The sequence below is a fragment of the Pseudomyrmex gracilis genome, unplaced genomic scaffold (assembly GCF_002006095.1).
Source record: "Pseudomyrmex gracilis isolate BER0280 unplaced genomic scaffold, ASM200609v1 scaffold_63, whole genome shotgun sequence".
Lineage (NCBI taxonomy): Eukaryota > Metazoa > Arthropoda > Insecta > Hymenoptera > Formicidae > Pseudomyrmex > Pseudomyrmex gracilis.
In genome coordinates, this window is record NW_018020647.1 from 438,392 (window position 1) to 464,608 (window position 26,217).

At 39.9% G+C, this 26,217-nt stretch overlaps 2 protein-coding genes across 5 annotated transcripts; one reads left to right on the forward strand and one right to left on the reverse strand.

Annotated features, from left to right (window-relative positions):
* Nucleotides 1-3,071: 3,071 nt before the first annotated feature.
* On the reverse strand, nucleotides 3,072-8,564 carry LOC109854343 (histone-arginine methyltransferase CARMER). 2 transcript variants are annotated; one of them, XM_020427336.1, is made up of 8 exons: nucleotides 8,256-8,564; nucleotides 7,495-7,635; nucleotides 6,880-7,374; nucleotides 6,528-6,794; nucleotides 6,199-6,421; nucleotides 5,796-6,076; nucleotides 3,881-4,023; nucleotides 3,072-3,594 (listed from the first exon to the last, which is right to left on the reverse strand). In XM_020427336.1, exons 1-8 carry the CDS (start codon nucleotides 8,386-8,388, stop codon nucleotides 3,484-3,486), a joined length of 1,794 nt encoding a protein of 597 aa, XP_020282925.1. In that variant the 5' UTR covers nucleotides 8,389-8,564; the 3' UTR covers nucleotides 3,072-3,483. The 2 variants fall into 2 exon arrangements, with proteins under 2 accessions (XP_020282925.1, XP_020282924.1); XM_020427335.1 differs by having other exon boundaries at nucleotides 3,072-3,612.
* Nucleotides 8,565-10,596: 2,032 nt separating this feature from the next.
* On the forward strand, nucleotides 10,597-25,724 carry LOC109854309 (galactosylgalactosylxylosylprotein 3-beta-glucuronosyltransferase P-like). Of its 3 annotated transcripts, XM_020427243.1 has the most exons (7): nucleotides 16,959-17,460; nucleotides 22,192-22,264; nucleotides 23,095-23,306; nucleotides 23,442-23,826; nucleotides 23,920-24,077; nucleotides 24,173-24,254; nucleotides 24,350-25,724. In XM_020427243.1, the coding sequence occupies exons 3-7, from the start codon at nucleotides 23,106-23,108 to the stop codon at nucleotides 24,622-24,624; spliced, it is 1,101 nt and encodes a 366-aa protein (XP_020282832.1). In that variant the 5' UTR covers nucleotides 16,959-17,460; nucleotides 22,192-22,264; nucleotides 23,095-23,105; the 3' UTR covers nucleotides 24,625-25,724. The 3 variants fall into 3 exon arrangements, with proteins under 3 accessions (XP_020282831.1, XP_020282832.1, XP_020282830.1); XM_020427242.1 differs by lacking the exon at nucleotides 16,959-17,460 and adding an exon at nucleotides 10,597-10,701 and having other exon boundaries at nucleotides 24,173-25,724; XM_020427241.1 differs by having other exon boundaries at nucleotides 24,173-25,724.
* Nucleotides 25,725-26,217: the final 493 nt, after the last annotated feature.

Consider the following 26,217-nt stretch of genomic DNA (forward strand, 5'->3'; position numbering starts at 1 on the left):
CCACCCCTCAACAAAAAAAAAAAAAAAAAAAAAAATAAAAAATTGACGATGGAAGAAGCAAGTCCTTAGATTAATTATTACAACAACAAACCATGCAATATTAGCAGCACTTGTGGAATGCCTGTCGCGAGATTGGTTTGTATGTGTGTGTGCCGAAGCGCGCGTATTTAACAAGCGTATTGTGATTCTCGTTCTCTGCCTTTCGGAAATACTTCATCGAGAAATAACAAGGTACGATCATCCTGTATCGAGAGTAAGTACATTATTACTTAGATTTGATTCGAAGTACACACCAGTGTGTTATGCGTGAGTTTTTACGCGAAAACGACACGCGTGATTCTTCTTCGTCTTTCGCATCGAGGATTTCTCGACCCGATTTGAAGAGAATATATGTGAAAAGTAAACGCGCGATAAGCTGCTGCAAAAATAACCGTTGCATATCACCGGCGATGAGGTAACTAGATACGATACGTCGGAATTAGATGGCAAGCGTGTATGTGTGTGTGTGTGTGTGTGTTGTGTGCGAACGACGAGAATAAAGTGAAACTGTCTTAAAAACTAACAAGACTCAAAAGAGTTCTCTCGCGCGAGATCTACATAGATATCGTACCAGATAATCAACTAGCTTCGGGTTATTATTATTATTTCTGGTAAAACATCCTGTGTACATGTGTGTGAGTGTAAAACAATACATAGAAATTATACGAGGATATGTACATGTACAATGATTTTTATACACACAATGCCGACACGATTTGATGATTCGATCATTATTTCTCACGTTTTTTATTCACTGGAGTAAAAAAATTCTCTTGCTGTATGTAAAATAGGTAAATATTTCAACAATTTAACCCTTTGCATTCAATTTTTAACACGTTGTCATTCAATTATGAAAAGTCAGAAAAAATGATATCGGAACTGTTATTTAAAAAAATAAATAAATAAAATAAAACAGTTTTTAGCGCAAACAGTAATTGAAACGTCACTTTTATCTCTCCTGTTATTAGACGTCGAAACGCTAACGATTAATGACTGCGATAGAGTTCGTTCTTCTGTGTTCATCATTGTACACAAGAATGGAAAGGGTTAAAATGATGAAAAATCGTTATGACTGTATATTTCTTGTGTTTACTTTACCATATTACACATAATAAAACACGAACAAATATCGCCAATTTTATACGAAGTCGCTTCGCTATTCCCTTCCGATATTCCGTCTCCGATATTTCGACAAAACGGATTAGCTTATTCGTTGCGCTCCAATGTGCTTGTTTCGATCGCAAACAATTCTCCATCTAATCCCGCCGGCGCAATATTTATTAAATATATGTGACTGTGTGCACACAAATGTTTGTGTTTTATTATATTAGAGGTAATATTCTACTAGATAAGGAAATCTGTTTTGTTTAGTTGTCACTTAAAGATTACATTTAAAATAATAATGAACGCGAAAAAAACACTCGTTCTCTTTATGCTTACGTCAGACTACGCGCGATTCGCAATAGATTTATGATTACAAAAGGAAAATTTGTGTCGACTCGACACTATCGGCGACACTTGTCCGTGTTTTATCGTCGTTATCAGTACGTGGGAATATGTATAAGTTTTCTCTCAAGCGTCACTTGTTACGTTTACAGATCATCAATGGAAAAAATGTCTATTTTTATACGAAGATTTTTTATATACATCGATTATTATTACAATATAAACCTCACAAAACACGCATGATAATAAATAATAAATTTAATAAGTGTCATAATATCAGTGTTTACGTAAGAGAATTTGAAAAATCAAGACACGCGACAGCGTCTCGCGGCGAGTTACATACAATATTTCTCGTCATCAAGCGTGACGCAAAACTGGATCACGTTTCTTGATATTTCTCTATTTTTATTTTAATTTATTTTAGACAACACAGATAACAGAACTTTGTATATTTTGTTGCAATGTTCAATTTTGATTGAGTAATTTTGCGACATCCCTTTTTTTTATTTTTAACAGACATTTTTCTCGCAACTACGAAATATATATATATATATGTGTATATATATATATATATGTATATATAAAAAAAGTAAGTGTAACGCAAAAACTATATCTTACAAATTACAGATCGCGTCTCATATAAAACTATAAGATTCCATTGGAGCAATGTTCTTGCTCAAAAGTGTAGTTACACACATCTGTAAGTTTAAAGAGTTTTATTAAACGACTATGGCAACATAAAACCAGTGTTTTAAATTGATAATTTAGAAAAATCCTATAATCCTGTGATCGATCGGTAGTCGTCGTTTTTTTTCTTTTTTTTTTTCTGGATGAAGTATCCCATGTAATTCTCTTTTTAGCGTCATACAGTCAGATATATATATACAATTTGTCTAAAAAAATGCGATCGATTGCGGTGAGCGGTACCACATCGCGCACATTGCTCGTTAAACAATTAAAACATCTTGATATGATTAACACGATGACTGAACTCTATATACGCGGAAGTATTAACTAATACTCGTAAAAAGTTGTACTCTCTCGTGTATTGTCATGCTAACGAAATAAAGACACGTCGATTATTTAATAAAAAAAAAAAAGAAAAAAAAAATAAAATAAAATAAAAGCGCAAGAGACATCCGAATAACAGGTAATGCCACAGAGTGCTCTACAACGTATACCTAATTGTATTATTGCTCTTTGCACTTCTCAAAATGTTCAAAAAACGCATTTTCCCCCTATTCTAAAAACTCGTGTAAAAGTCGCTTGATAGTCGAAATCTAACCAAGCCTCAACGTCGCATCTTGGTAAGATATACGCCTGGTTTTCTTCTCTCTCGAGCGGATTCTGAATTGAAATCATATTTCGGTTTTTATTGAAACTGAAAACACAAAGGAATCACAACACGGTCATCATTCCGGATTCTCTCGTAAAATTATCGTGTCACGAAATTTCATATGCCTGTTCCTACAGCGACAGTTTTATATATGTATATATATTGTCATTAAAAAATATTATCTTCATATAGGTATACATTTGGCAAGCATGCACGCGTCGATCTGGAAGATCTTTTTTCCTTTTTCTTCTTTTTTTTTTTTTTTTTTCGAAGAACAACCGAACGACAACAAACCAATTGTATGAGAAAACTAATGAAAACTACGAGAGGACGGCTCGCAGTCTTTTCCAACGCGCTTCCCACTGTGACTTGTTTCTTACGGAATTCCAATCGAATGCAAATCCGGGAGTGACTATATTTTTATTGGAATAAGCAACGTTGTTACTATGGCCAAATTCTGCATTAAAATTGGCTAAGTCGACGGTACTTAAAATTCGCACAGCGGACGAGAGTCGAAGCTTACTGGCTGGAGAACTAAATACCAGTTTGCGGCTTTGCTTACTGTTACTGCCGGCATCTCCAATACTGCTACAGCTATTACGATCATTTTGTAACTGTTTTACTTTGCGGGAATACTCAGTGAGAAACGACTTCGCTATAGATCATTGTCGATATGCCTGTGGCGATATGCCGTTCCCAGGAGTCACGTAGTCGCCGATCATCAGACTGGGATTCACTGGATAATGAGAAGTGTTGCCGAGGACCAGCGATTGCTGGAAAGTAACACCAAGCTGTAGCGCGAAAGTCACGCAAGCAGACGTACTTTAGTTTTCGTCTCTCACGTGTGTAAACTTATAATCAGATAAAAAATAGCCAAGTACATACACATACATACATTTATATGTATGTATGTATATTGCGAAATATATTTTAGTACATGTAGTTGTTACATGCTCGTGATTTCACGGTCAGAACACTCTATTTCAGACGGACTAAATTTTCTGCTGACGTCATAGTTTTCGGTAAGATAATACGAAAACTTCACAGTTTTCTACTTACAGTAGCTGGTGATGTAAACATGTTCGGTGTTATTCCGCCACCTATCAACTGTGCCGCTTGCGTACTCGTAGCCGTACCTCCCACACGACCACCTACACGTCCCGTGCTCGAGATGGAACCAGGATGAATATTTGGTTGACCTCCTGTCACATATAAATTCATATGTTTTGTTTATATTGTTATTAATATTACAATCACTAGTCAATGAACATCGACAGTTATCAGTTATAGGATAAAAATCAATTCGATCGGTCAAATGACACTTTTAAATTCTCTATAAAATTAAAACAAGATACAATTATCATAAAACAGAATTATTACTTAGAAAAATGTGTTTCCCAAAGCAGTTATATGCTTGTGGAATACTATAATTAGGCTAAAAAACAATTTGAAAGAAAAAAAAGCAGAGAAAGAAAGGGAACAACTCTAAAATAAGTTATAAATTGTATTATATTAAATTAATTTATAAATCATCATTACATGAATGTTGCGCTTACCTATGAAAAAGATATATATAATTTTTTCTATTATTTAATAAATGTAAACTAGAAATTTGTATTACATATATATCGTATAAATAAAATATAGTCGAATTTATTTTACTATATCTACAAACATAATGAAAAAAATTAACCAAAGACTTAAATAGGATTGTACACACAGTTAAATTATGTAAAACCCATACTACTAAAAACAAGTTTATTTACATGAGGTAAATTCTACAAAATATGTATAAATTAGGACAATTACAAGGAACTCTTTGTTTTCTTTGCACAATCTTATCCTTCGTGATACATAGGTTAATAAAATCTATAATAACAAATCCATTCTCTGTAAATAATATTACAATAGATCTGAGACCTTACTAATTATGTAATTGTCAACAGTAACACTAACACGTAATTGTACTTAAAATAATCAGCATACAAGAATCAAAACAAACTTTTACATATTTTAATATGTTTTAATATTTTTTTTACATATTTTAAATATTTTTCATATGAAACCAGAATTTTTTTATCTACAGTCGATAGAAATTTTTATTTAACAATTTTCAACGTGTATACGCAAAGTAATATTTCTAGTTTTTAAAAAACATTTTTGTTTTTTTCTTTACTATACAAAAGATTTGACAAATTTATAAGTCTGCAAAGATATAAATCTTAAATCATCCTTAAACATTTACCAAGATACCAAGTCACTTGATCGTGCGAAAAATAAGAAGCCAATTAAAAGTCAAATGTCAACGTCATTTAGTCGTATTACTTTTTTTCTCTTCTTGAAATTCTTTATCAACAAGATATTTAATTTAAATTATATATTTACTACAAACAATGTATATTTTTGTATTTAAAAAATATTGATACATAAAAGATTGTAATATTTTTAAAATAAAGACAAATACAAAGTAAACAATTAGTCTTTGGCAAATAAAACGTGTCGTGTGACAATAATCTCAAACAACATAATGTACAAATGTTAGGTAAACTACAATCTATCACGTTACAAAAAAAAAACGTTATACACAGAAGGAAAACATTTATTTTGAGCATTATTAAAAATAATAATAGTAATAATTCGGGATTTCTAAGATTGTAAAGACGATTATATTTTTATCATTATTTTGAAATCTTTTATATTTGACATTCTATGTTTTAAATATACGTCGAATACAGATAGAATGGTCAAAAAGCGATTACTCAATGACCATATGAGCACCATTAAGATTTTCGAAAGTCTCAAGACTTGTTAGATACGTTTTGTGCGAAAAACAATTATCATTACAGACATTAGAGCAGATTCAAAGTTCTCGGACTTAATGTATGTGGCAAAAACGTTGATTACAATGTTACATATCGTACACAACGGGTTCAATACATGTAATGGTACACTGAAGAGTCAAACCAAACCTTACCTATAGCCAGCAAATTATTCGGATTTACGGTTGTGTCCATCGAAACCTCGCCGAGACCATTGACCGACATTCCGTTGACCATGTTCACCGCTTGCCGAGCGCCCTGCGCGTCCAGAGTAGTCCAATAGGCCTCGCTAGGTGAAGTATTATTTAAACCAGGAGGCGGTTGCGCCGCTGCGCCCGTGTATCGGAAGTAAGGATTTTTCAAATCTAAAGTGTTACTACTGCTTTCCATATTTGTTCCTTCAAGTTTTAGTTCTATTGTTACATCGTACGATTGTCTGAAATAAATATTACACAAAATATAATGATACTGTATGTACAGAAACATATATTATTGGAAATAGAGACCAAGATACGATAGCTAGAAGCAAACTTGGAGCGAGAGATGCATTGTATTCACCTTTTATTTGCTATGAGAATAACTCTTCCAGAGAGCAACTGTCCACTTTTACAAAACAGAGGATTTTCCAGAAGACACCGTACTTGATACCAGTGTGTGAGAGGTTCTGTAGGAGCCGTGCTTAACCAAACTTGTTGAGTCGATCCGATAAACGCTACATCGAACCAAAAAGCTAAACCGTGGCATGTACCACTCTCCAATATATGAAAATCGACATCTATTTCTAAATAAAATAAAATATGCAGAACGTTAGCGATGCTATATATATTCGGTATATCTATCTTCTTCCTAAATATCTTATAGCTTTAAATCATTGTGCGATTCCGTACCTATTTTGTGTAAATCAGTCTCATCAGCTGTTTGGAAGTCTACTATGTGTCTCACTGATTTCGCCATACATATTCTAATATCAAAAGTATCAACAATTGGCTGCCTGAAATATTCTTTAATGGCGTTATTTCTCATGGCAGAGAGATCTACACCATGGAAACATGTTTGATACCAAAAGTTGGCTTTATTGAATTGCTCCATATAAAGATTTTCATCAGAAAATGGTGCAATGTGTAAATCACCTCTGGAGGGAAACATTCTTCCACCTGAAGATAAAAAATAATTTTGTGTGATAAAAGAATATCACAATAAGTACAACGCGCAAATTGTGTAATTTTATCAGATATTTACCTGGAACTAACCACTTTTTAGCATGTAAATAAGTTTCAAGCATTCTTTCATTGTACAACATATATCCCATAGGTTCGCTTACTATACAATCCACTTGTTCAGATAAGTCAATTTCTTCTATTTTCCCAGCTATGACTATTATTTTATCTGACAAATTATTGGCTGCAACTAGGAGTTCTGCATGGTTTGCCATATTGCTTGCTTCCACGGCATATACTTTTTTTGCTCCAGCTTGTATAGCGAAAAATGATAATATACCAGAACCAGCACCTACATCTAATACAACCTTATCTTTAAAGTCAGATAAGTTTCCAAGAATTGCTCGCTGGTACGTGCTGGTTCTAATATAATCCTGCATCATGTTTTGTTGCTGCGACAGATATCCATAAAATTGGAAATACTGCATCGCCGAAGATTCTTCCGTTCGTTCGTTAAATGCTGATACACCTTTTCCCATCCTGAGTTTTACTATGTGCGAGTGAAAGTTACGAAAATCTAAGAAATTTAAAGTATCTATTAAAGTTTTTATTTCTCGCCGATATATGATTATGTATGTAATGATTATCTCCGCAAAGGTCAAATTCCAAAGTGTAATATGTATATTTATGAGCTCACCTGTTTCGTTAGCAAATGTAAATAGTATACTATCTGTATCAAATGTAAAAACATAACTTCGAGATGACACACGAGAACATTCTGTACTAGGAGTCACTGGAAATTCCAATAGAGATGTCTTTTCTCTAGTGCTAAGGTCTCCTATAAAAGGAGAATATTAAAACTATTATATACAACCATGTGTGTATACATATATACATGTACATATATACATATATATTTAGTAAATGTATAACTAACAAAAATGTGTTTGATATAACATAAAGCTATATCAACACAACCATTTACATTCCGAAAGTTATTGTTTTAAACAAATAGATCATTTTTTTTCAAAAAAGGTATTAAAAAAATCAGTATCGGAGCATTTGAAAACAATGGAATTCGATTCCCCTCATTACATTTCATTACCGGAAAGACAAAGAAAACGGGGAAAAAGATAGAAAGAGAAGTTTGAGCGCAAAACGAAAGGCATTTCGATCATGTGTAACAATAGCATGACGCGACAATATTGGCCTACAATCGACCGATGCTGCTCTCGACGCCGGGCTCGGCGGATATTCTGCCAGAGGGCAGAAAAAAAAAAAAATCGACGCGACTGCAAAAGTGTGGTTATGTCGCCCGGGGGTCTCGCGATCGGTCGCGTGATCGATCAGCCGCATCGCCGTCGGGCCGCGTCAGCGTCAACCGCGTCGCCGACGACCGAGTCGCGCTACCCGATAGAGATGCGGCAGTAAAACGGCTTGTCCAGCCGCATTCTTTACCTGAGACCAACTCGACGCTGAGGCCTTGCGGGTCATAATTGATATTGAGCGTGACTGGTTTATTGTACTTCGGCGTAGACTGTCCATTGTTTGACAGAGTCGAAACCGTCACCGCGCGAAACGTCTTCGCCATTTTTCGCCACACCGCGTGCTAGCGCTTCCCGACGCGCTCTTCTCTCTGTCTCCTATGTGTTCCTGCTCCTCTCTCTTTCCTCCTCCACTACCGCCTCCTCCTTCTGCCGGTGGCTCGTAACGCGCTCCAATGTTACGTTGATCCTCTCTCGCGCTCGCCGCACCACTCGCGCGAAACAAAAGCGTGCCGCGGTGCCGCCGCCGCCACCACCACCGCCACCACCGCCGTCGTAGCTGCCGCACGTATCCGGCACCTCGAATAGGAGAAACCAACCCCCGGCCAGGACCCGTCGTTTCGCACTGTGCGCCGCTTGCAAAACTGTGCGATTCTCGCCGATTTGCGCACCTTTGCGCTGCCGGACGCCGCGTCAACGCGCTCACTGCGCCGTCGTCGCGTTTCTGCACCTCATCCTAGGCACTAGGCACACACCATGCACGTTTCCATCAAACGTTGCTCCCCTCGCCCGCCACCAGTGCCCGTTTAAATGCCGATTTTCTTTCTATTTTAAGCGGAGCGCACAAACAAAATTACAAACAAATCATTAGGTTAACGTTCTTGTCGCGCGCGCGCGCGCGCGCGCACGCTAATCAATATTCTCACGGTCTCTTGTTTTCCACTAAATTGTTTTTTATCTCATTCCAACGCCTAGACAAATAATGTTCAAATTTGAATAAAAAATTATGAAAGCGCGAGATATATTTTTTTACACTCGCATATACGCTTTTATCTTTGTTTTATCTGGATTTCGAAATAACCATTTTATTTAAAGAGTGAAAAAACACACAGAAATGAAAGGAGATTATATACGTACAAATATAAACTCAATATGTTTTTTTTTGCCACCGGCAAAATGTATTATGAAAGACAAAAATTAACAATCATCGGAGTAAAACGCACTAAATATCGCAATTGAACGCAACGGTACGTGCGACTGACAGCGGATGAACTGTTATCGTTATCGTCCCGACGCTACGTATCGACGAATCGACTATACACCCCCCGTATTGATAAATCATGACAACGATTGGTGTCAGACCAGATTGAAAACAATTTTCTCAAAGCCGCCAATGATCAGTTGCGCGCTTTGTTTCGTCAAATGAAGAATTTGTTAAAGAGGAAGGATGTTGAATCTCTTTTATCAAAACTCATCTCAGTGTTCGCGCGGTTCGCTTCAACCATCCGTACACCGCGTACACGGAGGATCGTTAACAATATTATTAACCTGATCTACTCCCCCGCTAACTCCAAGGTAAACTCACTACTCTACTTTCGCAACATTCATACAGTGACCAGCGCGCGCTTTTAACACCGATGTATTGATTTACGTGCGAAATGTGTAACTCAACGTATTGCCCAAGAGTTACCTTACTCGCTAACAGAAAGGCAATTGAAAACAATTAAAAACTCGTCACAAAAGTTGCGTTTCTTTGCCACTTCATCGAACGTGAGCGCCCGCGCGCGCGCGAGAGAGAGAGATTGAAAAAAAAATATATTTATATAAATATTTTCGAGTTTTCTCGCGTGTATTCGCGAATCGATTCTAAACCGATTTTGAAACGTTTTTCTTCAAATTTGATTATTTTGAAAGAAAGGCGACATAAATGTTTAATTACAAAATAACGGAATCAATATTACACGGCGTGCTTCAATTTTTGCATTTATTCTACTGTTAAATTATATATTTTTGCGAAATATTTGAGCCATTTGTTTAAATAAATTTTATCCGCATCTCGTAACATTGACTTTCAATCACGTAACGCAATAATCCCCACTACGAGGAGGGTAGTTTTTTTTGAAAAACTTAACTTTTTTTTAATTATGCAATAAATTAGCAACGTTCCGTTTCGAGCGTCTTCGGCCGTAAAGATCGCAAAGGGTTACAAAGTACAAAAGCGGTCGCCGAAACGCCGAAGGATCGGAGCAGCTCTTTCGATCAGCCGGAACGTCTCGAGCGCGCGTGTATGCGTTCGCATGTAAATAATGTTGCCGTATACGTGTGTGCGCGCTTGTGGGCGCATATCTCTGGCCGGCTGCGCGGCGCCGCGACGCCTTCGTCTTCAGGGTACATGCGCGAATTTCGCGTGCCGCAGCATGGGTGAGAGCGGCGGCGGCGGCGGCGGCAGCGGCAGCGGCGGTGGCGACGGATTTGCCCCCGCTTTTTTCCGGACACAGCAGCAGTAGCGTTCCCGTAGCGCTTTCCTTCGCAGTGTGGTGGTAGAGGCTGCCACCAGAAGAAGACCTGCCGATCGGCGGCTGGCTGGCTGGCTGGCTCGACGTTCAAAAGGCGGACGACGGGACATCCTTATTACTATGGTGAGTACAGCAGCAACACGCTTTCTTGTCCAACGTATGGATGTTCGCCGTGTCGGCGTCGTGTGAATCACGTGAATTTTTCACTTCAACACAAACTTTTCTCTCTCTCTCTCTCTCTTTCTCTTTTGCGTCTCCGCGAGAGAATTACGACCGTGTGTCAAACAACGCGAGAGATCGCGACAATTGCAAACGTGTGCGCATTTCTTTATCACATAAAGCTCCGTTTTGTTCCTTGCCGCGGAAAGAATTTTGATTCAAATCATCGAACGTACAATTTTCGTGATTTCACGAAACGCGTGACAGATTGTAACTTCAGTCTGGCCTAGATTGACACGGCGGGACACAAGCGGTGGATCGGACACGTCGTGAAACATCTGTTCGTGACTCGTGGTGCTTACGCATCGTCACGATCATCGGCGGCTTCGCGCGCCGCGAAAGGGACGAAGTAAGGATGGTCATTTACGATCTCGCAAATTGTGGACACACAAATCTGTGTTACTTTACGCGAACCAAGTCGATCTCTCTCTCGTGCACGATGATGTCATTTAACACAGTCGGTGTGTGTGTGTGTGTGTATTTCGCGAAGTTCAGTTCTTCCTTCGTGCAAAAAAGATTACCCTCTCTGTTGCGTCAAAGCGAGAATTGTACTTTGCGCTTTAAATTTCTCTCCGAAACCTCTCAATGAGAATTCCTAAATTTTCTTGAAATGTTTCAAGAAAGAAAAAGAGAGAGAGAGAGAGTTACACGCACAATTCTCGCGAAAGTCAGCAAATAACCTACGAATTGATCACCTTGACAAATTACCGGGATTAATGCAAATTAATGATCCGTTAAGCTTAACCTCAATCACGAAGAACCGAGCTGTCCCCGGCTAAGAGTACATATTTATCTACGATCGTTCGAACACGCACACGAGCCGCCGGGGGGGGAAACAAAACCAGTGTGCTCGGTGCAGTCTCTCTCTCTCTTGCGCGCGGTTAGGTTACTTTCTTTCCTTTTTTTCTAAGACTCTCTCATCCAAATTTCTCCGCTTCGCAAGCCGTACCATGGGTGAATGGTCTCCGACCGCGACCGTGGCGCTATCTTTGTGCCGGGCCGATTACCGAGAGAGGGGTTGCTACCACTACTGGCGGCGGGGATTGATACCGGAAGGTCAATAAAGGAAGTGGAAATATATTTAGCCGGTTTAAGTTATCGGGAAGTCCTGTAGAAACGTCGTTAAGGACATTGGCCAGTAGAAATGTGTGATCCTTGGCGCGCTAGAATAGAGAGAAAAATTGCGAGAGAAACGTTAGCGAGAAATTTGAAGAGACGAGAGATTTGTCGAGAGAGATGAGTGGAAAAAAATTCTCGGATTTTCTGGAAGAAGAAAAATCTCGTCTTGCGTAATCTCGCGCAAAAACTATGCGCGCGACAAAATATAAAATATTTCGTAAAAGCCGCGTGGACAAGAGCACATAAAGCGCAGTTGTAAAATTTTGCGCGACGAAGAGATCGGCGCGCGATCGGTTCGCGGGAAGGAATTCCGTAGGGAAATTTAGCATCCGCACACACGGCAGCACGTGTGCGCAGCTTGGCATTTCGTGATATTGAAGATAATTGGTTTGAGTACGGATTACGTTACCAAGAGAGATATAATATTTCGTATCAGAGCGATATATCGTTACATGACACACGAAATGAACACACACAGAATGTTTGTACACAGAATGAAGTAATCGATCTGCTCGAACTTGCGCAAAGTTCCAAAACAAAAAAACAACTAACATCGATGCCCCACTGATAATTTATTGATCTGTCTCAACATCTGTCCCGACGGAACACGCAAACGAAAAAGAAATGACAGCGATAACGCGTTAGGGTCGCGCCGTTGTTGAAAACGGCGACACGCAATCGACCGCGACCTTGATCGATCGCGAGAGTTCGGCTTATCTGTGCTTCCTGGACGGCACGCCAACTCGTTCCTTATTGATATAATCCACCGTAATCCCCGTATCTCCCACGTCCGTGAGAATCGGTCACGAAAGATCCCTCCCTCCGATATATATCGAGAGACTCGCGGCTCCCGCGCCGATCCCCCTCGATTTACAACATTTGTACCGTGCATCGCATTTCACGTCGGCATTATATTGTATGAGTCACGATCAATATGACAACGAACGAGGAACGGAAATGGATAGACAGAGAATGGGAGAGAAAGACGATGAATGAGAGAGAGAGAGAGAGAGAGAGAGAGAGAGAGACAAAAAGAGAGAGACACATGTGCGTCATGAGGGAAATCCAAGGGGATGCACCTGTACCTTTCCTGGTTTTCCAAAAGGGGAGAGAAAGAAATTTCATTAAAAGGCGACGTTTCGCTTGGAGAGACCGCAGATGGTCTAATCGATCTCTGAATGTTACGTACAAACGGAACTCCGTGTGTGTGTGTGTGCGTGTGTGTCTTCTCTCTTGTTTTCTCCCCATTTTCGAATTGTCACCGCTTTTTATTTTATGCAATGACAAAATCGTTTCTTCACTTCGCGTAACATCCCTGTGACGGGCGCGCTCTTCTCTCGAGAAGAAGATAATTGTCACCGATGCGCTCATCATCAATATATTTGCATAAATTTTCAGACTTTGTTTTTTACAATGAATGACAATATCGAATGGAAATGAGACGGCAAAGAAAAACAATGTAATATACGCCATCAGCGCGTAATCGGAAAAAGTTTGCCGGCGCCCGCGAACGACATGTAGCAAAAGGGTATCGAGAGAAGGCAAGGGGTGTTCGAAACTGAAAGAGGGAGAGAGAGAATCACATGGTGTCTGCTGCGTTGGTTTTATCGATCTGCCGGTGTGTTCGCCATGTGTCCTCGAAACCGAACCGGGAGCCGCACACCAGCCGGTTCTCTCTCGGGTCGACCGGCCCCGACGGCCGGCGGGAACTTCTTATTAGTTACGGAACCCTTTCCCCCCCCCCTCCTCCCGATCCTTCTCCTCCCGATAGCAAAAGTTACGTTACAAATTACACGACCTCGCAAAATTGCGCTCCCGAGAATCCCGTCTGCGACGAGCAACGTGCTCGGAGAGCAAACGCGAAACCGGCAAGGGAAAGCTTTATACAAATATCCGCCTTTTGCCTGAAAATTCGCCCGGCTTGAATGCGAATCGATCAAACTTCGCGTTTATAACCTCCCTCCTTTCCTCTCTCTCTCTCCCTCTCTCTCATACCGCCGTCTTCGTTATCCCTCGGCACGATTCCCGTTTACACAGGGCGGGAAATTAATCGAGAAAATCCGTAAATACATGTTCCCGATCTCGTGTTACAACTTGTTTCGGAATTCAAGCTCGTGTTTCTCTTGTATATTTTCGTATATCACGATTGATCATTACGCGAAAATATTTCGGCGATGTTTGCAAAACGCGTGACATATTTCACCGTATATATTCACAAAAAAGTTTTTTTATTTTATTATAAAGCAAAAATTTGTCAAGCCTAACTGTATTTTTTGTTTCACCAACAAAACATTTTGTTTGACGAAGCAACAAATTTATCGGGCTTAGCCAATTTTTTCTCTTGCCGGTCATTAAGTAAATTAATTAATCTTCTGGCAAAACAATTTTTTTTCCGCGTTAACAATTTTCGATAAAACATAAAAATGTTTCATTTATCGAACTGAGAAATAAAATTATTTTACTTACGCGCAAGTAAACGGCTTAAAATTAAAATATATTTTTGTCTCATATATAGGTCAGGTGATTTTATTTTTACATATTGCTACTATTTTGCGAGTGTAAAACTGCACGAGCAAATCTTGTTATTGTATAAACAAGAAAAAACGTATTTTATCTCGTTTGCAATTTTCTTTTCTTGAAATTTAATTTATTAGATGTGGTATATTGAAGTAAAATTGTTGCGCAAATGTTGCAATTTTAATGGACGACGCGCGCACACACACACAGAGAAGTTTTCTCTCATCTTATAATTACTCAACAACTATTGAAGACAATTTATCATTTATCTCCAAGATATATATTGCAAGTGACAATTAAACAAGACGAATAGTTATATATTTGTTCAACATTGATCGCGCCGTGTGAAACTTACCCGCACGTGTGAGAAAATGCAACGCTTGATGCAATATGTTAAATATTTGCCCATCGAACGGGTAAGAAATTGCAAGTTATGTTGGGAATATTAATCAAATTAGAATGCCGTGTGCTTTATATTATATAAACTCTTTGTTTTTTTGCAGTCGGGGAGGAAGAGAATGGTTATAATATTTCAATATATCGATCGATCGCGGTCAATTGATGACGTCGCAAAATTGATTAGTACGTCAGAGGGCTTATTCGAACAAAAATCCAACCGTACACACAACACCTTCATCCACTCGAGGCCGCTTCTCGTCAACGTCCTTCGCCATCGACTTCATTTCTACCTCGTGTTATTGATCATTATACAACTTGTGCATTGTATGCGTGCCTTTCTCTCTCTCTCTCTATCTATCTATCTATCTCTCTCTCTCTTTCTCTCCCGTGTGTCAGCAATCACGAGCACGTGCTGCCAATAGTGCGCGCACCGGTGGTGTATCGCGCGCCCGTATCATTTTCTCCCGCCGGCAAACGCGAAGCTCATCGTGGCGCGCGTTCAATACACCTTACATAGCGTTATCCGATAACAACGCGAAACGCGCGTAACACAAAGTGTGCGACTTGGTATATAGAATATACATGTGCCCGTCGGCGCATCGCATATTTATAGAGCTAATCGGAAAGTCAATATTTCGACGAATCGTTTGTATTTTGTTTGTTTGTTTGTTTTTTTTTTTCCTGCCGCGCGTGGATTATAAAATTTTCGCGCGAAATATCGCCCGATTTTCGTTCTTCGCGTTCGCGTCACGACACAAATTATCGTCATATTCGTGTATTTCGCGACGAACGACGTTGTCGCGTTTAAAACGAGAAGATTGCCGACAACGCGTTTTTAAGCGTCACGCGTTGTGAAAAATGGGACACGCGCGATTCGCGCAATTTCGCCACGGTGTGGGAATTGAATGGCGCGACGTTCCACGCGACATTACATATATGTATGTATATACATATATATATATATACACACATATATATATATATATATACACACACATACATATATATTTTACTTGCTATATTTCTTTGTCTTTCGTAGAAAATCGGGTGAGCGAGCTTTATACGTCGCGAGGAAGTAAAACTTGCTTTTGTGAAAATGAAGACACAGGGGAGCATTTTTATTTGCTTTATTCGCTGACGACGCGCGTATGTACGTACCGACGATGTGTTATATGTACGTTTCGCAGTCCTCACCTCGATGTGACAAAAAGCACAACGTCATCTCGGCGATCCTGAAATATCTGCTGCTTAACTCTATTTTCGCAGACGCAGTCCGAACAAGATATGTAATTTTGTGACTCGCCTTATACTTTTTGACTCAATTTTTTTTTTTTTTTTGTAGAAACATTAATAAAAAATAATCCTCTTTTCAACACACGCTAACGTGTGTGTTTTGCGATTGGTAAATAATTCATTGGTAGTTCGACACATCTCCAATATTGCACCGAGTTGCAGGGAAGGCGATATTTTTGAGCGACTAATCGTTCATATTGGAAAAAGATTGTGAGCGCTGATTGCGCGAGTAGGTCGTATGAATTATTCGTCAAGTTGTCCGAAGTTGTTCGACTTTCGATTTGGGTAGTTCTCTATTGCGACACTTTGCCACTTTCACAGAGAGAAAGAGAGTAAATCCTTTGTGTACTCGCACGAACAAAATGGACAGAAAATAACTCGTGTCACATCTATGTACAATCACTCACTCAAACTTTGCATGGCAACCGAATATAGATATATCGTAAACAACAAACATTATAAAGTGGAATTTATTCCTCTTCGTATTTTCGTACACACCCACACATTCGCTCGCGCACACACACGTCTCTCACATTTCATGCGTCTCTAATTTATGATATTTATTTATCGCTTCTAATTAACTCGCGCGCACTTCTCAAACGAGGCGAAAATCCAAGCGTCACACCAAAAAGGGTTGAAATCATTCATCGACCTGAAAACGCATCGTTGCACCTTCCAAGCACAGAACTACCACAATCTGTTAATAGATTCCACCGCGTGATCCGTGGACCGTGCGCATTACCCACACACGTGGGACATAAGTCTGTCTCTCTTTCTCTCTCTCTCTCCTTCCACTCCTCTGCGTCGTTCTGTGAAATGGTGGGGCTATAGTTACGAAGCGGCATTGCAGAAGTGGCCACCACGCGAGTAGGAGAGAAAATCGGGGGAAACGGTTTCAGTGTCGAACGAGCCGCGATTCGCGTTTCGTCGTCGTCGTCGTTGTTTCCCGATGTCGGGACAACGATGGGACAACGCGTCGACGGCGCATGGTTTTTCCGAAGATGTTGCAGTTTTTCGTTGCACGATTTCGCGAGATCTTTTTACGTTTTGATCGACGAGTGCTAACTGACTGAGCGAAGTGGCCTGATTAATGTTCTCCGAGGAGACGCGAGCTAAGTCTCTGAAAAGTCTCCGCGCTCTCTCGGAGACGCGAACAGTTAAGAGAACGCCGTCAGTCGGGTGAAAAATTGATTCGCGCGCCCGACGAACGTATTAATTTGTCTGATACGCGCGGAAACCCACGGACAAGATAAGTGAGATTCTGGTTTAAAGAAACTGCGGTTAATAATCGGCCGCAGTTATCAACACCCGACTTCCGCCGAGTCGTGAATTCCGGTTCGTATGCATTCATAAGCGATTGAATAAATAACAAGCGCTGTTTGCGCGCGCGATGGCTAAAATTAAAAGATATTAGATGTATATATATATATATGTTCCACTAATTATACGAATAGAAGGATTCTATTTATTTAAGACAAAAAAAGTCTCACATTACATGTGATATCAGAATTTATAGACGCGACTTGCGTTTGTTTTTAAACTTGCTAATTACTTAATTATTAGCGCTGATCGCGTAACGTATACGTTAACATTAGTGTTATAAGGTCACAACGTAAATTAAATGTATGGATATGTGCGCGCACGTATCCGCGATTTTTAACGCGCGCGTTTATCTCGCGCTCGGGGATATTCGATCCTCCGGTTTTGCACGTGCGATACATATTTTTGCCCGAGAATACGATGTATAAGAGAATACGCGCAAAGAGACGGCCCAAGTTGCATCGTCTCAGTTCCTCGACATATACCTGCTTATCTTCACGCTAAATCGCGTAGTAAATCAGAAGCGCAATGAATATTCATAGAAAATCGAGAATACAGATAAGAGAACCGGGAATGACTCGTATTTGTCGAAAAAAAACTTCTTTCTTCTTGCATTATCATCTAATTTATTTCCACACACGTTTTGACTTGTTACGTTGCTCAATGCCTACGATATAAAATCAAGATAAGAAAAGACGACGTTGTGTTAAATACGTATATGAGCATTTGAAACAATTAAACAAAACGATTAATTGCAGTTTATCACGCTGATTACAATTAGTGATAACAGTCCGGAAGTCCACAAAGATGGTGTTACAAATTTATTGGTCACTGACTAGAAAATAAAACAAACGGAAATAAATTGTAGACGCAAGTCGCGCGAAAGATATATCGGAGCAGGATATTGATTATTTTTTCTTTATTATTACATCCGATAAATATATTCCAATTGCGGTTAAACGTGCATTTATATACCGGAGACCTGGAAATTCAAGTTAAAAGTTATCGCTTACTTATTATTAGCGTTTATGCATCAGGAATTGCAACTCGATAAGGTGAATTTTTCCGTTTTCAATGATAGAACTTCGGCGAATTCTTCTTTTGGTATTGATAAAAAGAGAAATTTTGTGATTTTTAAACTCGATGAAAAGAAAACATTTAATTACTTGGAGCGAGAATGAGGTCTGTGCGAGCTATGAGGAGGAAGTTAGCCGCGATATAAAAAAGTTCTATTGAACTACCCGACGGTCTGGCGATATCGCGGCGTTTCTACTGGCAAAACGTGAACAATCTCGCCGCACGCTGCCTATTTGCATCGCGCCGCGTGCACCTTGAGTGGCGCAAGAGTGCGCAAACGACGCATAATAATCGTGCAGTGCCGTGACTTGGTTTGCGAACGAGAAAATTTACTGATTTATCACGTTCTTTTTAATGTTGCATTACAGCACCAATGATTTTTAATCAAACAATTTATTCGAGAGAAACTATACATACGCATATATATGTGTGTTGTACGCATATATATATATATATATAAAATATGTGTGTAGATTATATAATGTTCATAACGCTTGTCTAAATAATGAAAATTTTATAAGTGCGTAAAACAAAGTTCTGCTTATTTATATCCAACGTGCGGTTAAATAAGAAGCAAATTACCTCGATGTGATTGATTTGCAAACTGATTTAAATTGCAAGTCGGCGATCTCTTCGCACAATTATCCGACGGTACGATTAGTTAATGCGAACCGATCAGCTATAAAATTTGCATGCAAGCGAGAAGCAAGAAACGGGAAGCAAAAACAAAAACTTCCCGCTCGAGCAATTTGTTTCCTCGCATTTGTATAATTAGTAATTTATGCCATTTTCTTCTTTCCCCGGGATGGAATACTTGTATCGTTCCCGTTTCACGACCAACGCTCCGATATAGTTCTCGTAACCGCGAAATTTCCGGACAGGCACGTCGTAATTATTAATCAACGACGAGAGGTCGGCGATCAATCGAAACACCATCACCGGTTGCGAGAGAGCAAGATCAATCAATTGCGAAATTTCTCGCGTGACGATTCCGCGTATTCTTCAAGAGAGGATTGATAAAATTGAATAAAATATTGTTTTTTGACTTAATTTTCGTTATATTACGCACACAACTGCTTTAACTGCACTTAAACTGCTTTCTCACAAATTATTTTATTTCAATGAGAAAAAAATTACTTTTTTTCTAAAATGTGTACGATGTATTGTTTACATACAATAGTATGAATTTTGCATTTCGGAAAATAGGTGTGTCGATAAGATTAGAGAAATGAAATAATCTCTCTCTCTATCTGTGTAAACCTTAATTTTTTTTTATGGCTTTACCAGTGGATATCACCTTGTGAGATCTTATTCACACGTTTCGCAAAAAAAAAAAAATAAATTTTCCCGAGATAATGTTTTGCACAAAAAATATCGAGATAAAACTTCTCGTATCAGAGAGCTATCTCTCGTTCTTTGATAAACAAAGCATTTGTTATGCGTGTGGCACACACGAGAACAACAATTTCAAGCACATGACATTTTTAAGCAACCTCGAGCTAACTTGCCAGTAAGATACGTGTCATATCTTTACGACACGAAGAGTTTGCCAGGTGAGATCGTATAATTATATCACTGTTGTGTATCACGGGTTTCTGAAAAACGTGCTCCCGAGAAACCTTATTGGGATTCCGCGTGATTTATTGAAGGAAGCCGCGCGTCGCGTTCAGAGACACACATTTGTCGCACCGTTAATTAAACACGGAGATCGATCGTCAGCAAATTGCTTGTTTTTTTTTTTTTTTTTTTTTTTCCGTCGTTTAATTCAGGCCGAAACTTATTGGTTTGCTCAGTCCGATCGAATGTTACTGACGTCCAATCAATATCTCTAGAATATTTATCTCTCTCTCTCTATTTTTTTCAACAGTTATTTTAACCTTAAACTCCCTATCCCGCGCTTATTACAACATTTACAATGTATGTGCGGAGTAAATAGAATAGTAAATTACATCAAACTGTTTGGAACGCGAGTTGGAACTGCGACGAGGATTAATCTTTAATCGATACACCACTACCGTGTACTTACCACGAAGTTTGTTGTTCGGTCGCGCTCATTCAAAAACAATAGATCTTATCTATATCAGTCTCTGCCGCAATTTTTTTTTTTTCTTTTTTTTTCTGCCGCCGACAGAACGCGCAAAAAAGAGTGTGCGTTTTAGATAGTGTGACGTTGGTCGAGACGGCGTTAAATGTTCCGCGTCCTGTAATTTAGAGCGGACCCCGTGTTCTCTGCACATGACACGCGACTTATGTAAGATCGTTACACGATAGCGACGCGTTGAAAGTAAATTAGAGGAGAGCGTTACCGTGATAGGTGTGACGCGTTTAAAGTCTTATTACCGACACACTCGTACGCAAAGAGGCACTTGTGCGGTTCGTATTCTTTGTGCCCTAATGAATATATATATATAGAAAGATCGAATCAAGAGATAAAAAAAAAATAAAAAAATTATTTTATAGTGACAAAAGTTGCCTCGAAAAGCGGCAAAAGAAGAAAAACATTAAATAAGAGAGACTAGATATCTATTAAAGATTTTCGCGCGTTTAAAGAAAGGTGGCGAGAGAAAGAACCGAGATAAAAAAAACATCGCAAGTCAGAAAGGAAGAAGACGTTTATTAATGATAAACGAGCTGTCTGCGATATCGCGCGGGGAGAAGAAACATAGCAACTGCAGTTTCGCGACGCGCAACTATGTACAGAAACATTTTCTATAACGGTGCAACTACCGTGTATAGTGTTTGTTGTTGTTACTCGCTTATGAAATATGACTTTTTTTTCTCGTTTTTTTTTTTTGCACCTTCGCGAATTCTCGCTCGCGGTTCGCGCGCGGGGATCTCTCTTGTTTTACGAAGACACTTCACTCGTTCTTTTTATCACCTCCCATGTAAAGTGGTAACTTACAGTTCTATCAGTCGTACAAAAATGATCACGTACGCTATTATAGAAAATATATAATTGTTAAATAGATATTGTAAACAAAAATCTGACAGCTATGTATAAGATCACGTTAAAAATTGTATCGCTTACGAAGGTTGATGCGCGGTACACCTCGTGGGAGTCGTGAACTTTCCCGACTGCATCATTTCGTTCGACAGATAAATTTCGGTCACATTATCTCGACTCGTTAGCAACGGCAACAATTTTCTCTCTCTCTCTCTCTCTCTCTCTTTCTATCTCTCTCGCTTTAAATTGTCTCGCTGCTTTATCGCTAACTCCATGATGCTGACGGATGTTCTTCCGGCTCGCGCTATCGGATCGCACGCCTGCGCGCCTCTCTCGAAGTTTAGTGACTCCCGAGGCCACAGAAGAAATATCGTTCCGCGGAAACAATTAAATTTAAAAGAGAAGAGATCCCTCGCTCGCGCAAAGAATAAACGACAGACGTGTGTGTTCATTCGCTTGGCGGTCACACTACGTACGAACTAAAAAATTAAGTAGTTCGTAAAAAAAAAACGGAATTTCCCGCACGTAAATCAGACCGCGTCTTGAGCAATTAATTTTGAGATATATTAATTTGATATCGCAATTTAAAAATTCATCGAGACCTTCTTTTTGCGAGAAGAAGCGCAATAAATTTTGCAGGACGACGCGCGCCGAGTTTGCCGGGATGTAAAAAGTTTGCGGTTTGACATTACGAGATTTACGGCAGCTAATTATTTTGATGACAGGGCAAGAAGCAGCAGGCCGCGAGTCAGGAGAGGCAGAGGAAACGACGAAACAGCCGACACATGTAGCATTCGGGTGAGTGAGCATCTTTGTTTCCAACCCTCTGCGCATTAACCCCGGCAGGGCTATTACGGCAATCCGACGTTTTCCGCGCGGGATCACACCGGGAAAAGCGGGATCATCGTGACGCGCGCACAAGCTTTAATACAGAGACGAGAGAGAAATGTGCGTTTCTCAAACGCACAACAAGACGATTTTAATTTATACAGTTATCCGTCGTTAATCTTCGCGCGCGCGCGTATGTGTATGCCTTTATTTCGGTTTTCTTTACACGTTTATACATGCTTACATATTACGTTACGTGTGAATGGCGTGTTCTTTCTGAAATGAGATTGGAACGTGAGTCAGATTGAAAACTCGCGCTCTCTCTCTCTCTCTCTCTCTTTCTCCGGACAAGATACTTCTGAAAACAGAACGCAACTCCGGAGAGAGACGGCAAAGTTAGTGAGGTTAAAGTGTGTGGTAAATTTTTAATTTCAAGTCCGATTTTTATTTCCCCCGTTGCTTCATTCAACCGAGCGGTAAAAACGTCGAGGAAACATCAAATAAACCTTATTTACGATGTGTATTCCCGTTCAAATTCGATTATTATTGCTTAAAATGACGGTCTTGACAAATAGTCGATGGATTTGCTTTCGGGTTGATTTTCCGAGCAGCGCAAACACAAATCGTGAAAATATACACTGACCACAAATCGTTCAGGACACTTAATTAAGTCGCTTTTATTTTATATGCTCTTCGCCAAGTGCACATTATCCGACGATATAATTATCGTTCTTCTTGTCATTGATATTTTTTGTCATTGATATGATCGAATGTTTTCTCTCTAATTTTTTTTTCAATAGGCATCGGTATAATGAAGCCGTCCATGAAAATGGGAGTGATCGCCTTGATAGGGATCTGCGTAGTGTTTTATCAATATCACCTGTCCACCGGCGTTACCTTCGATCAAGTAACGGCCTTCAATGCGGACACTTCCGCGGAAGACGCCGGTCTGCCGATCGGTGAAGAAGCAGCTGACAGCTACGGCAAAACCCCGAAGCTCACCGAAGACATGGTAAAATCGGTTATAATTACGTGTCACAAGTAGAATAACTAGAGGATTGATAAGCTTCTTCGTTTTTTTTTTTTTTTTTTTTTTAACAATGTTTCCTTCAAAATGTTCTCAATAATTTCGATCTTTGTGTTGCAGATTCGGTACGCCGCGTACCGAGTGCAAGTAGCGAATGGCCTGAGTCCAGAGATAAGCTCGATGCTCGTGCGCGAGCTTATCAATCAGTTGATCAGCAAAAACGTCTCGGTGGTTTCGAGAAATAATTCCAAGCTTCCATCTCAAGCGGCGACAACGGCGCACAAATCGTCCCCTACGACTTCCGAAGAAACCTCCGAAGAACCTTTGTACATTATAACACCGACATATCGAAGACCCGAACAGATACCCGAACTCACGCGCATGGCCCATACCTTGATGCTAGTCAAGAACGTGCACTGGCTTGTTATCGAGGATGCCATCGTGGCTACGAAGCAAGTCACCAAATTGCTGGAACGAACGGGCTTGAAGTTCGATCATTTAATCGGTAAAATTTGTTTGAGAAACGTATCGAATGTTGAATATCAATGCAGAAATTGTGTGATAAATATGTCATTTGGGGCGGGGGGGACGACTATAGCTCCGATGCCAGAAAAATATAAACTGAAGAAAGGCGCGAAACCACGAGGAGTGTCCAACAGAAATCGCGGCCTACAGTGGATACGAGCGAACGCCACGAGAGGTGTGTTCTACTTCGCCGACGACGACAATACTTACGATATCGAGCTTTTCGACGAGGTGAAACTGATTTAATAAACCTAGCTAAACTTTTCCTCTTACATTTCCAAAAAAAAAAAAAAAAACCACATGTCCTCTAACACAATGCGTTTCAGATTCGCAAGACAAAGACGGTATCGATGTTTCCGGTGGGATTGTGCACCAAGTTCGGACTGAGCTCGCCCATCCTGAAGAACGGTAAGTTCGCGGGCTTCTACGACGGCTGGGTTGCCGGTCGGAAGTTCCCGGTTGACATGGCCGGGTTTGCCGTGAGCGTGAAATTTCTGCATCAGCGACCGAACGCCAGCATGCCGTTTCGCGCGGGTTACGAGGAGGACGGTTTCCTAAAGAGTTTGGCGCCGTTCGAGCCGCGGGACGCCCAGTTGCTGGCGGACAATTGCACCAAGGTGCTCGCCTGGCACACCCAGACGAAGAAGAACGAGCCGAGCGCGCCGCTCGACATGAAGATGTACGGCGCGACGAATCTGGTGAAACTCAAGCAGCAGATAGTATGATGATCGGCCGGGACGATCAAGATCCGTGCTCGTCAACGATTCGAGAAATCTGAATCTTGTCATGTGATCCCGCCCCTCCTTCGCACTAGTTTATCGGTGTCACTCCAAGGGAATTCCTAGGTGCGGAAGACTCTGTGCGATTCAGTGCCTAAAAGTTATTTACACACATACACACACTCTCTCTCTATCTCTCTTTCCGGGGGGAAGAGAGAAGGGAATCGTTATTATACCTATTTAAATGTAAGCCGGTAAAACGATCGTTTTTTTATCAGCTTTTACATATCCGCAACTCACCCTCCGAGAACGATCCGCCCTTGCTTCGAGAATGGGATATACCGCGAGAAGAGAAGAAGGTAAGATCCGGCACTTTCTTTGAAACTTGGGTACGCGATTCGGTGCGTAAATCTTGTTTGAGTTCGCGCACGTGCGGGAAAAGAGTTCGAAAATTGTTTCTCTTCGGTTCGGTTTCCGAACTACATTTCTCGCGCGTAGAGAGAATACAAAGATCAACGACCAAAAAAAAAAAAAAAAAACGGAAACAAACAAACGAGCAGTTATTCGTTATAGTAAGGCTTGTATATCGTTACTTTTATTATCTATACCTAGAGAGAGGATGCGTTTCCCCAACATTCTACACGCTAACAATAGATTATCTCGTTATATTCCATTTTATTCTATAGCGAGAATGTCATTCCTAAACACTTACGTACGACTCGATAGAAAACGATTTAGCCAAAGAGTGAAGATAATCCGCGATAAAATCACGAGTTCAATTACACGAGTTAGGTGACTTTTCTCAAATCGATCGATCTCTCTGAGCTTGCACACCTGAATGCCGCTCGTTAATCTAGTTTATCTTGTATAAGTAACGCAGTTTCACGATCGTTGGTTAGATCGTTGGTCACACATCCTGCCCCGCCTCTTTATGCGATTAGCGTTAGACGATTACGAGATAGAGAATTCACAAAGTTTGCTTAATGAGAATTCCTCGTGCGTTTCCAGAGACAAAAGAGTCTTATCTCCAAAGTAAGTATGTTGTTGAACAACAAACGTTCGATAGCGTCGAGAGAAATGACAATCGAAGTGCAATATAGTCATTTAAAGTTACCACTTACGAGGACTTCTGGTTAAGAATGATAAGATATAAGAAAAAGAAAAACAATCTATTCGATAGGTTTTTTCCAAGTGTGTGAAGTTAGAGTGCACGAGATATGTATTTTGTTAAAATATTTTTTACTTATATAGCGCGTGTGTCTTATTTGGGTAAGGTGAACGATCTTCTCTTTGCAAGAGAATAGATTGTTGTGTATTTTGTGAATCACGTTTTTTTTTTTTTTTTCCATATCATGAACTTAGGTACTGTAGAGATTTCGGCGTGTATGTGCGATTGTCATCAGACAAAAAACAAATCAGAAAGGTTAGGCGAATTTATTTTGTTTTACGACTGTGAAATGTTGAGTAATAATGATTGACAAAACACGAAGTGTACACTACGAAGCAGTATTCGTCAAAACAAGCACCTTCGCCTGTTCTTCGACTGAATGAAATATTCATTGCGCGTTTATTACGCCGCTCTTTGTTGATAATTTCTCTATTTTGTTGTCACAATTGCGCGCAGAATGATTAGATTTACATACGACAGATTG

What these genes read in the sequence shown, in the direction of transcription:
- LOC109854343 (XM_020427335.1), bottom strand. Translation starts at nt 8,388, where the DNA reads ATGGCGAAGACGTTTCGCGCGGTGACGGTTTCGACTCTGTCAAACAAT. An exon ending in CAGCGTCGAGTTGGTCTCAG is followed by an intron (nt 7,636 to 8,255) that starts GTAAAGAATGCG and finishes CTCCTTTTATAG; the next exon opens with GAGACCTTAGCACTAGAGAA. An exon ending in TACATTTGCTAACGAAACAG is followed by an intron (nt 7,375 to 7,494) that starts GTGAGCTCATAA and finishes TAAATTTCTTAG; the next exon opens with ATTTTCGTAACTTTCACTCG.
- LOC109854309 (XM_020427242.1), top strand. Translation starts at nt 23,106, where the DNA reads ATGAAGCCGTCCATGAAAATGGGAGTGATCGCCTTGATAGGGATCTGC. An exon ending in GAAGTTCGATCATTTAATCG is followed by an intron (nt 23,827 to 23,919) that starts GTAAAATTTGTT and finishes GGACGACTATAG; the next exon opens with CTCCGATGCCAGAAAAATAT. An exon ending in ATATCGAGCTTTTCGACGAG is followed by an intron (nt 24,078 to 24,172) that starts GTGAAACTGATT and finishes AATGCGTTTCAG; the next exon opens with ATTCGCAAGACAAAGACGGT.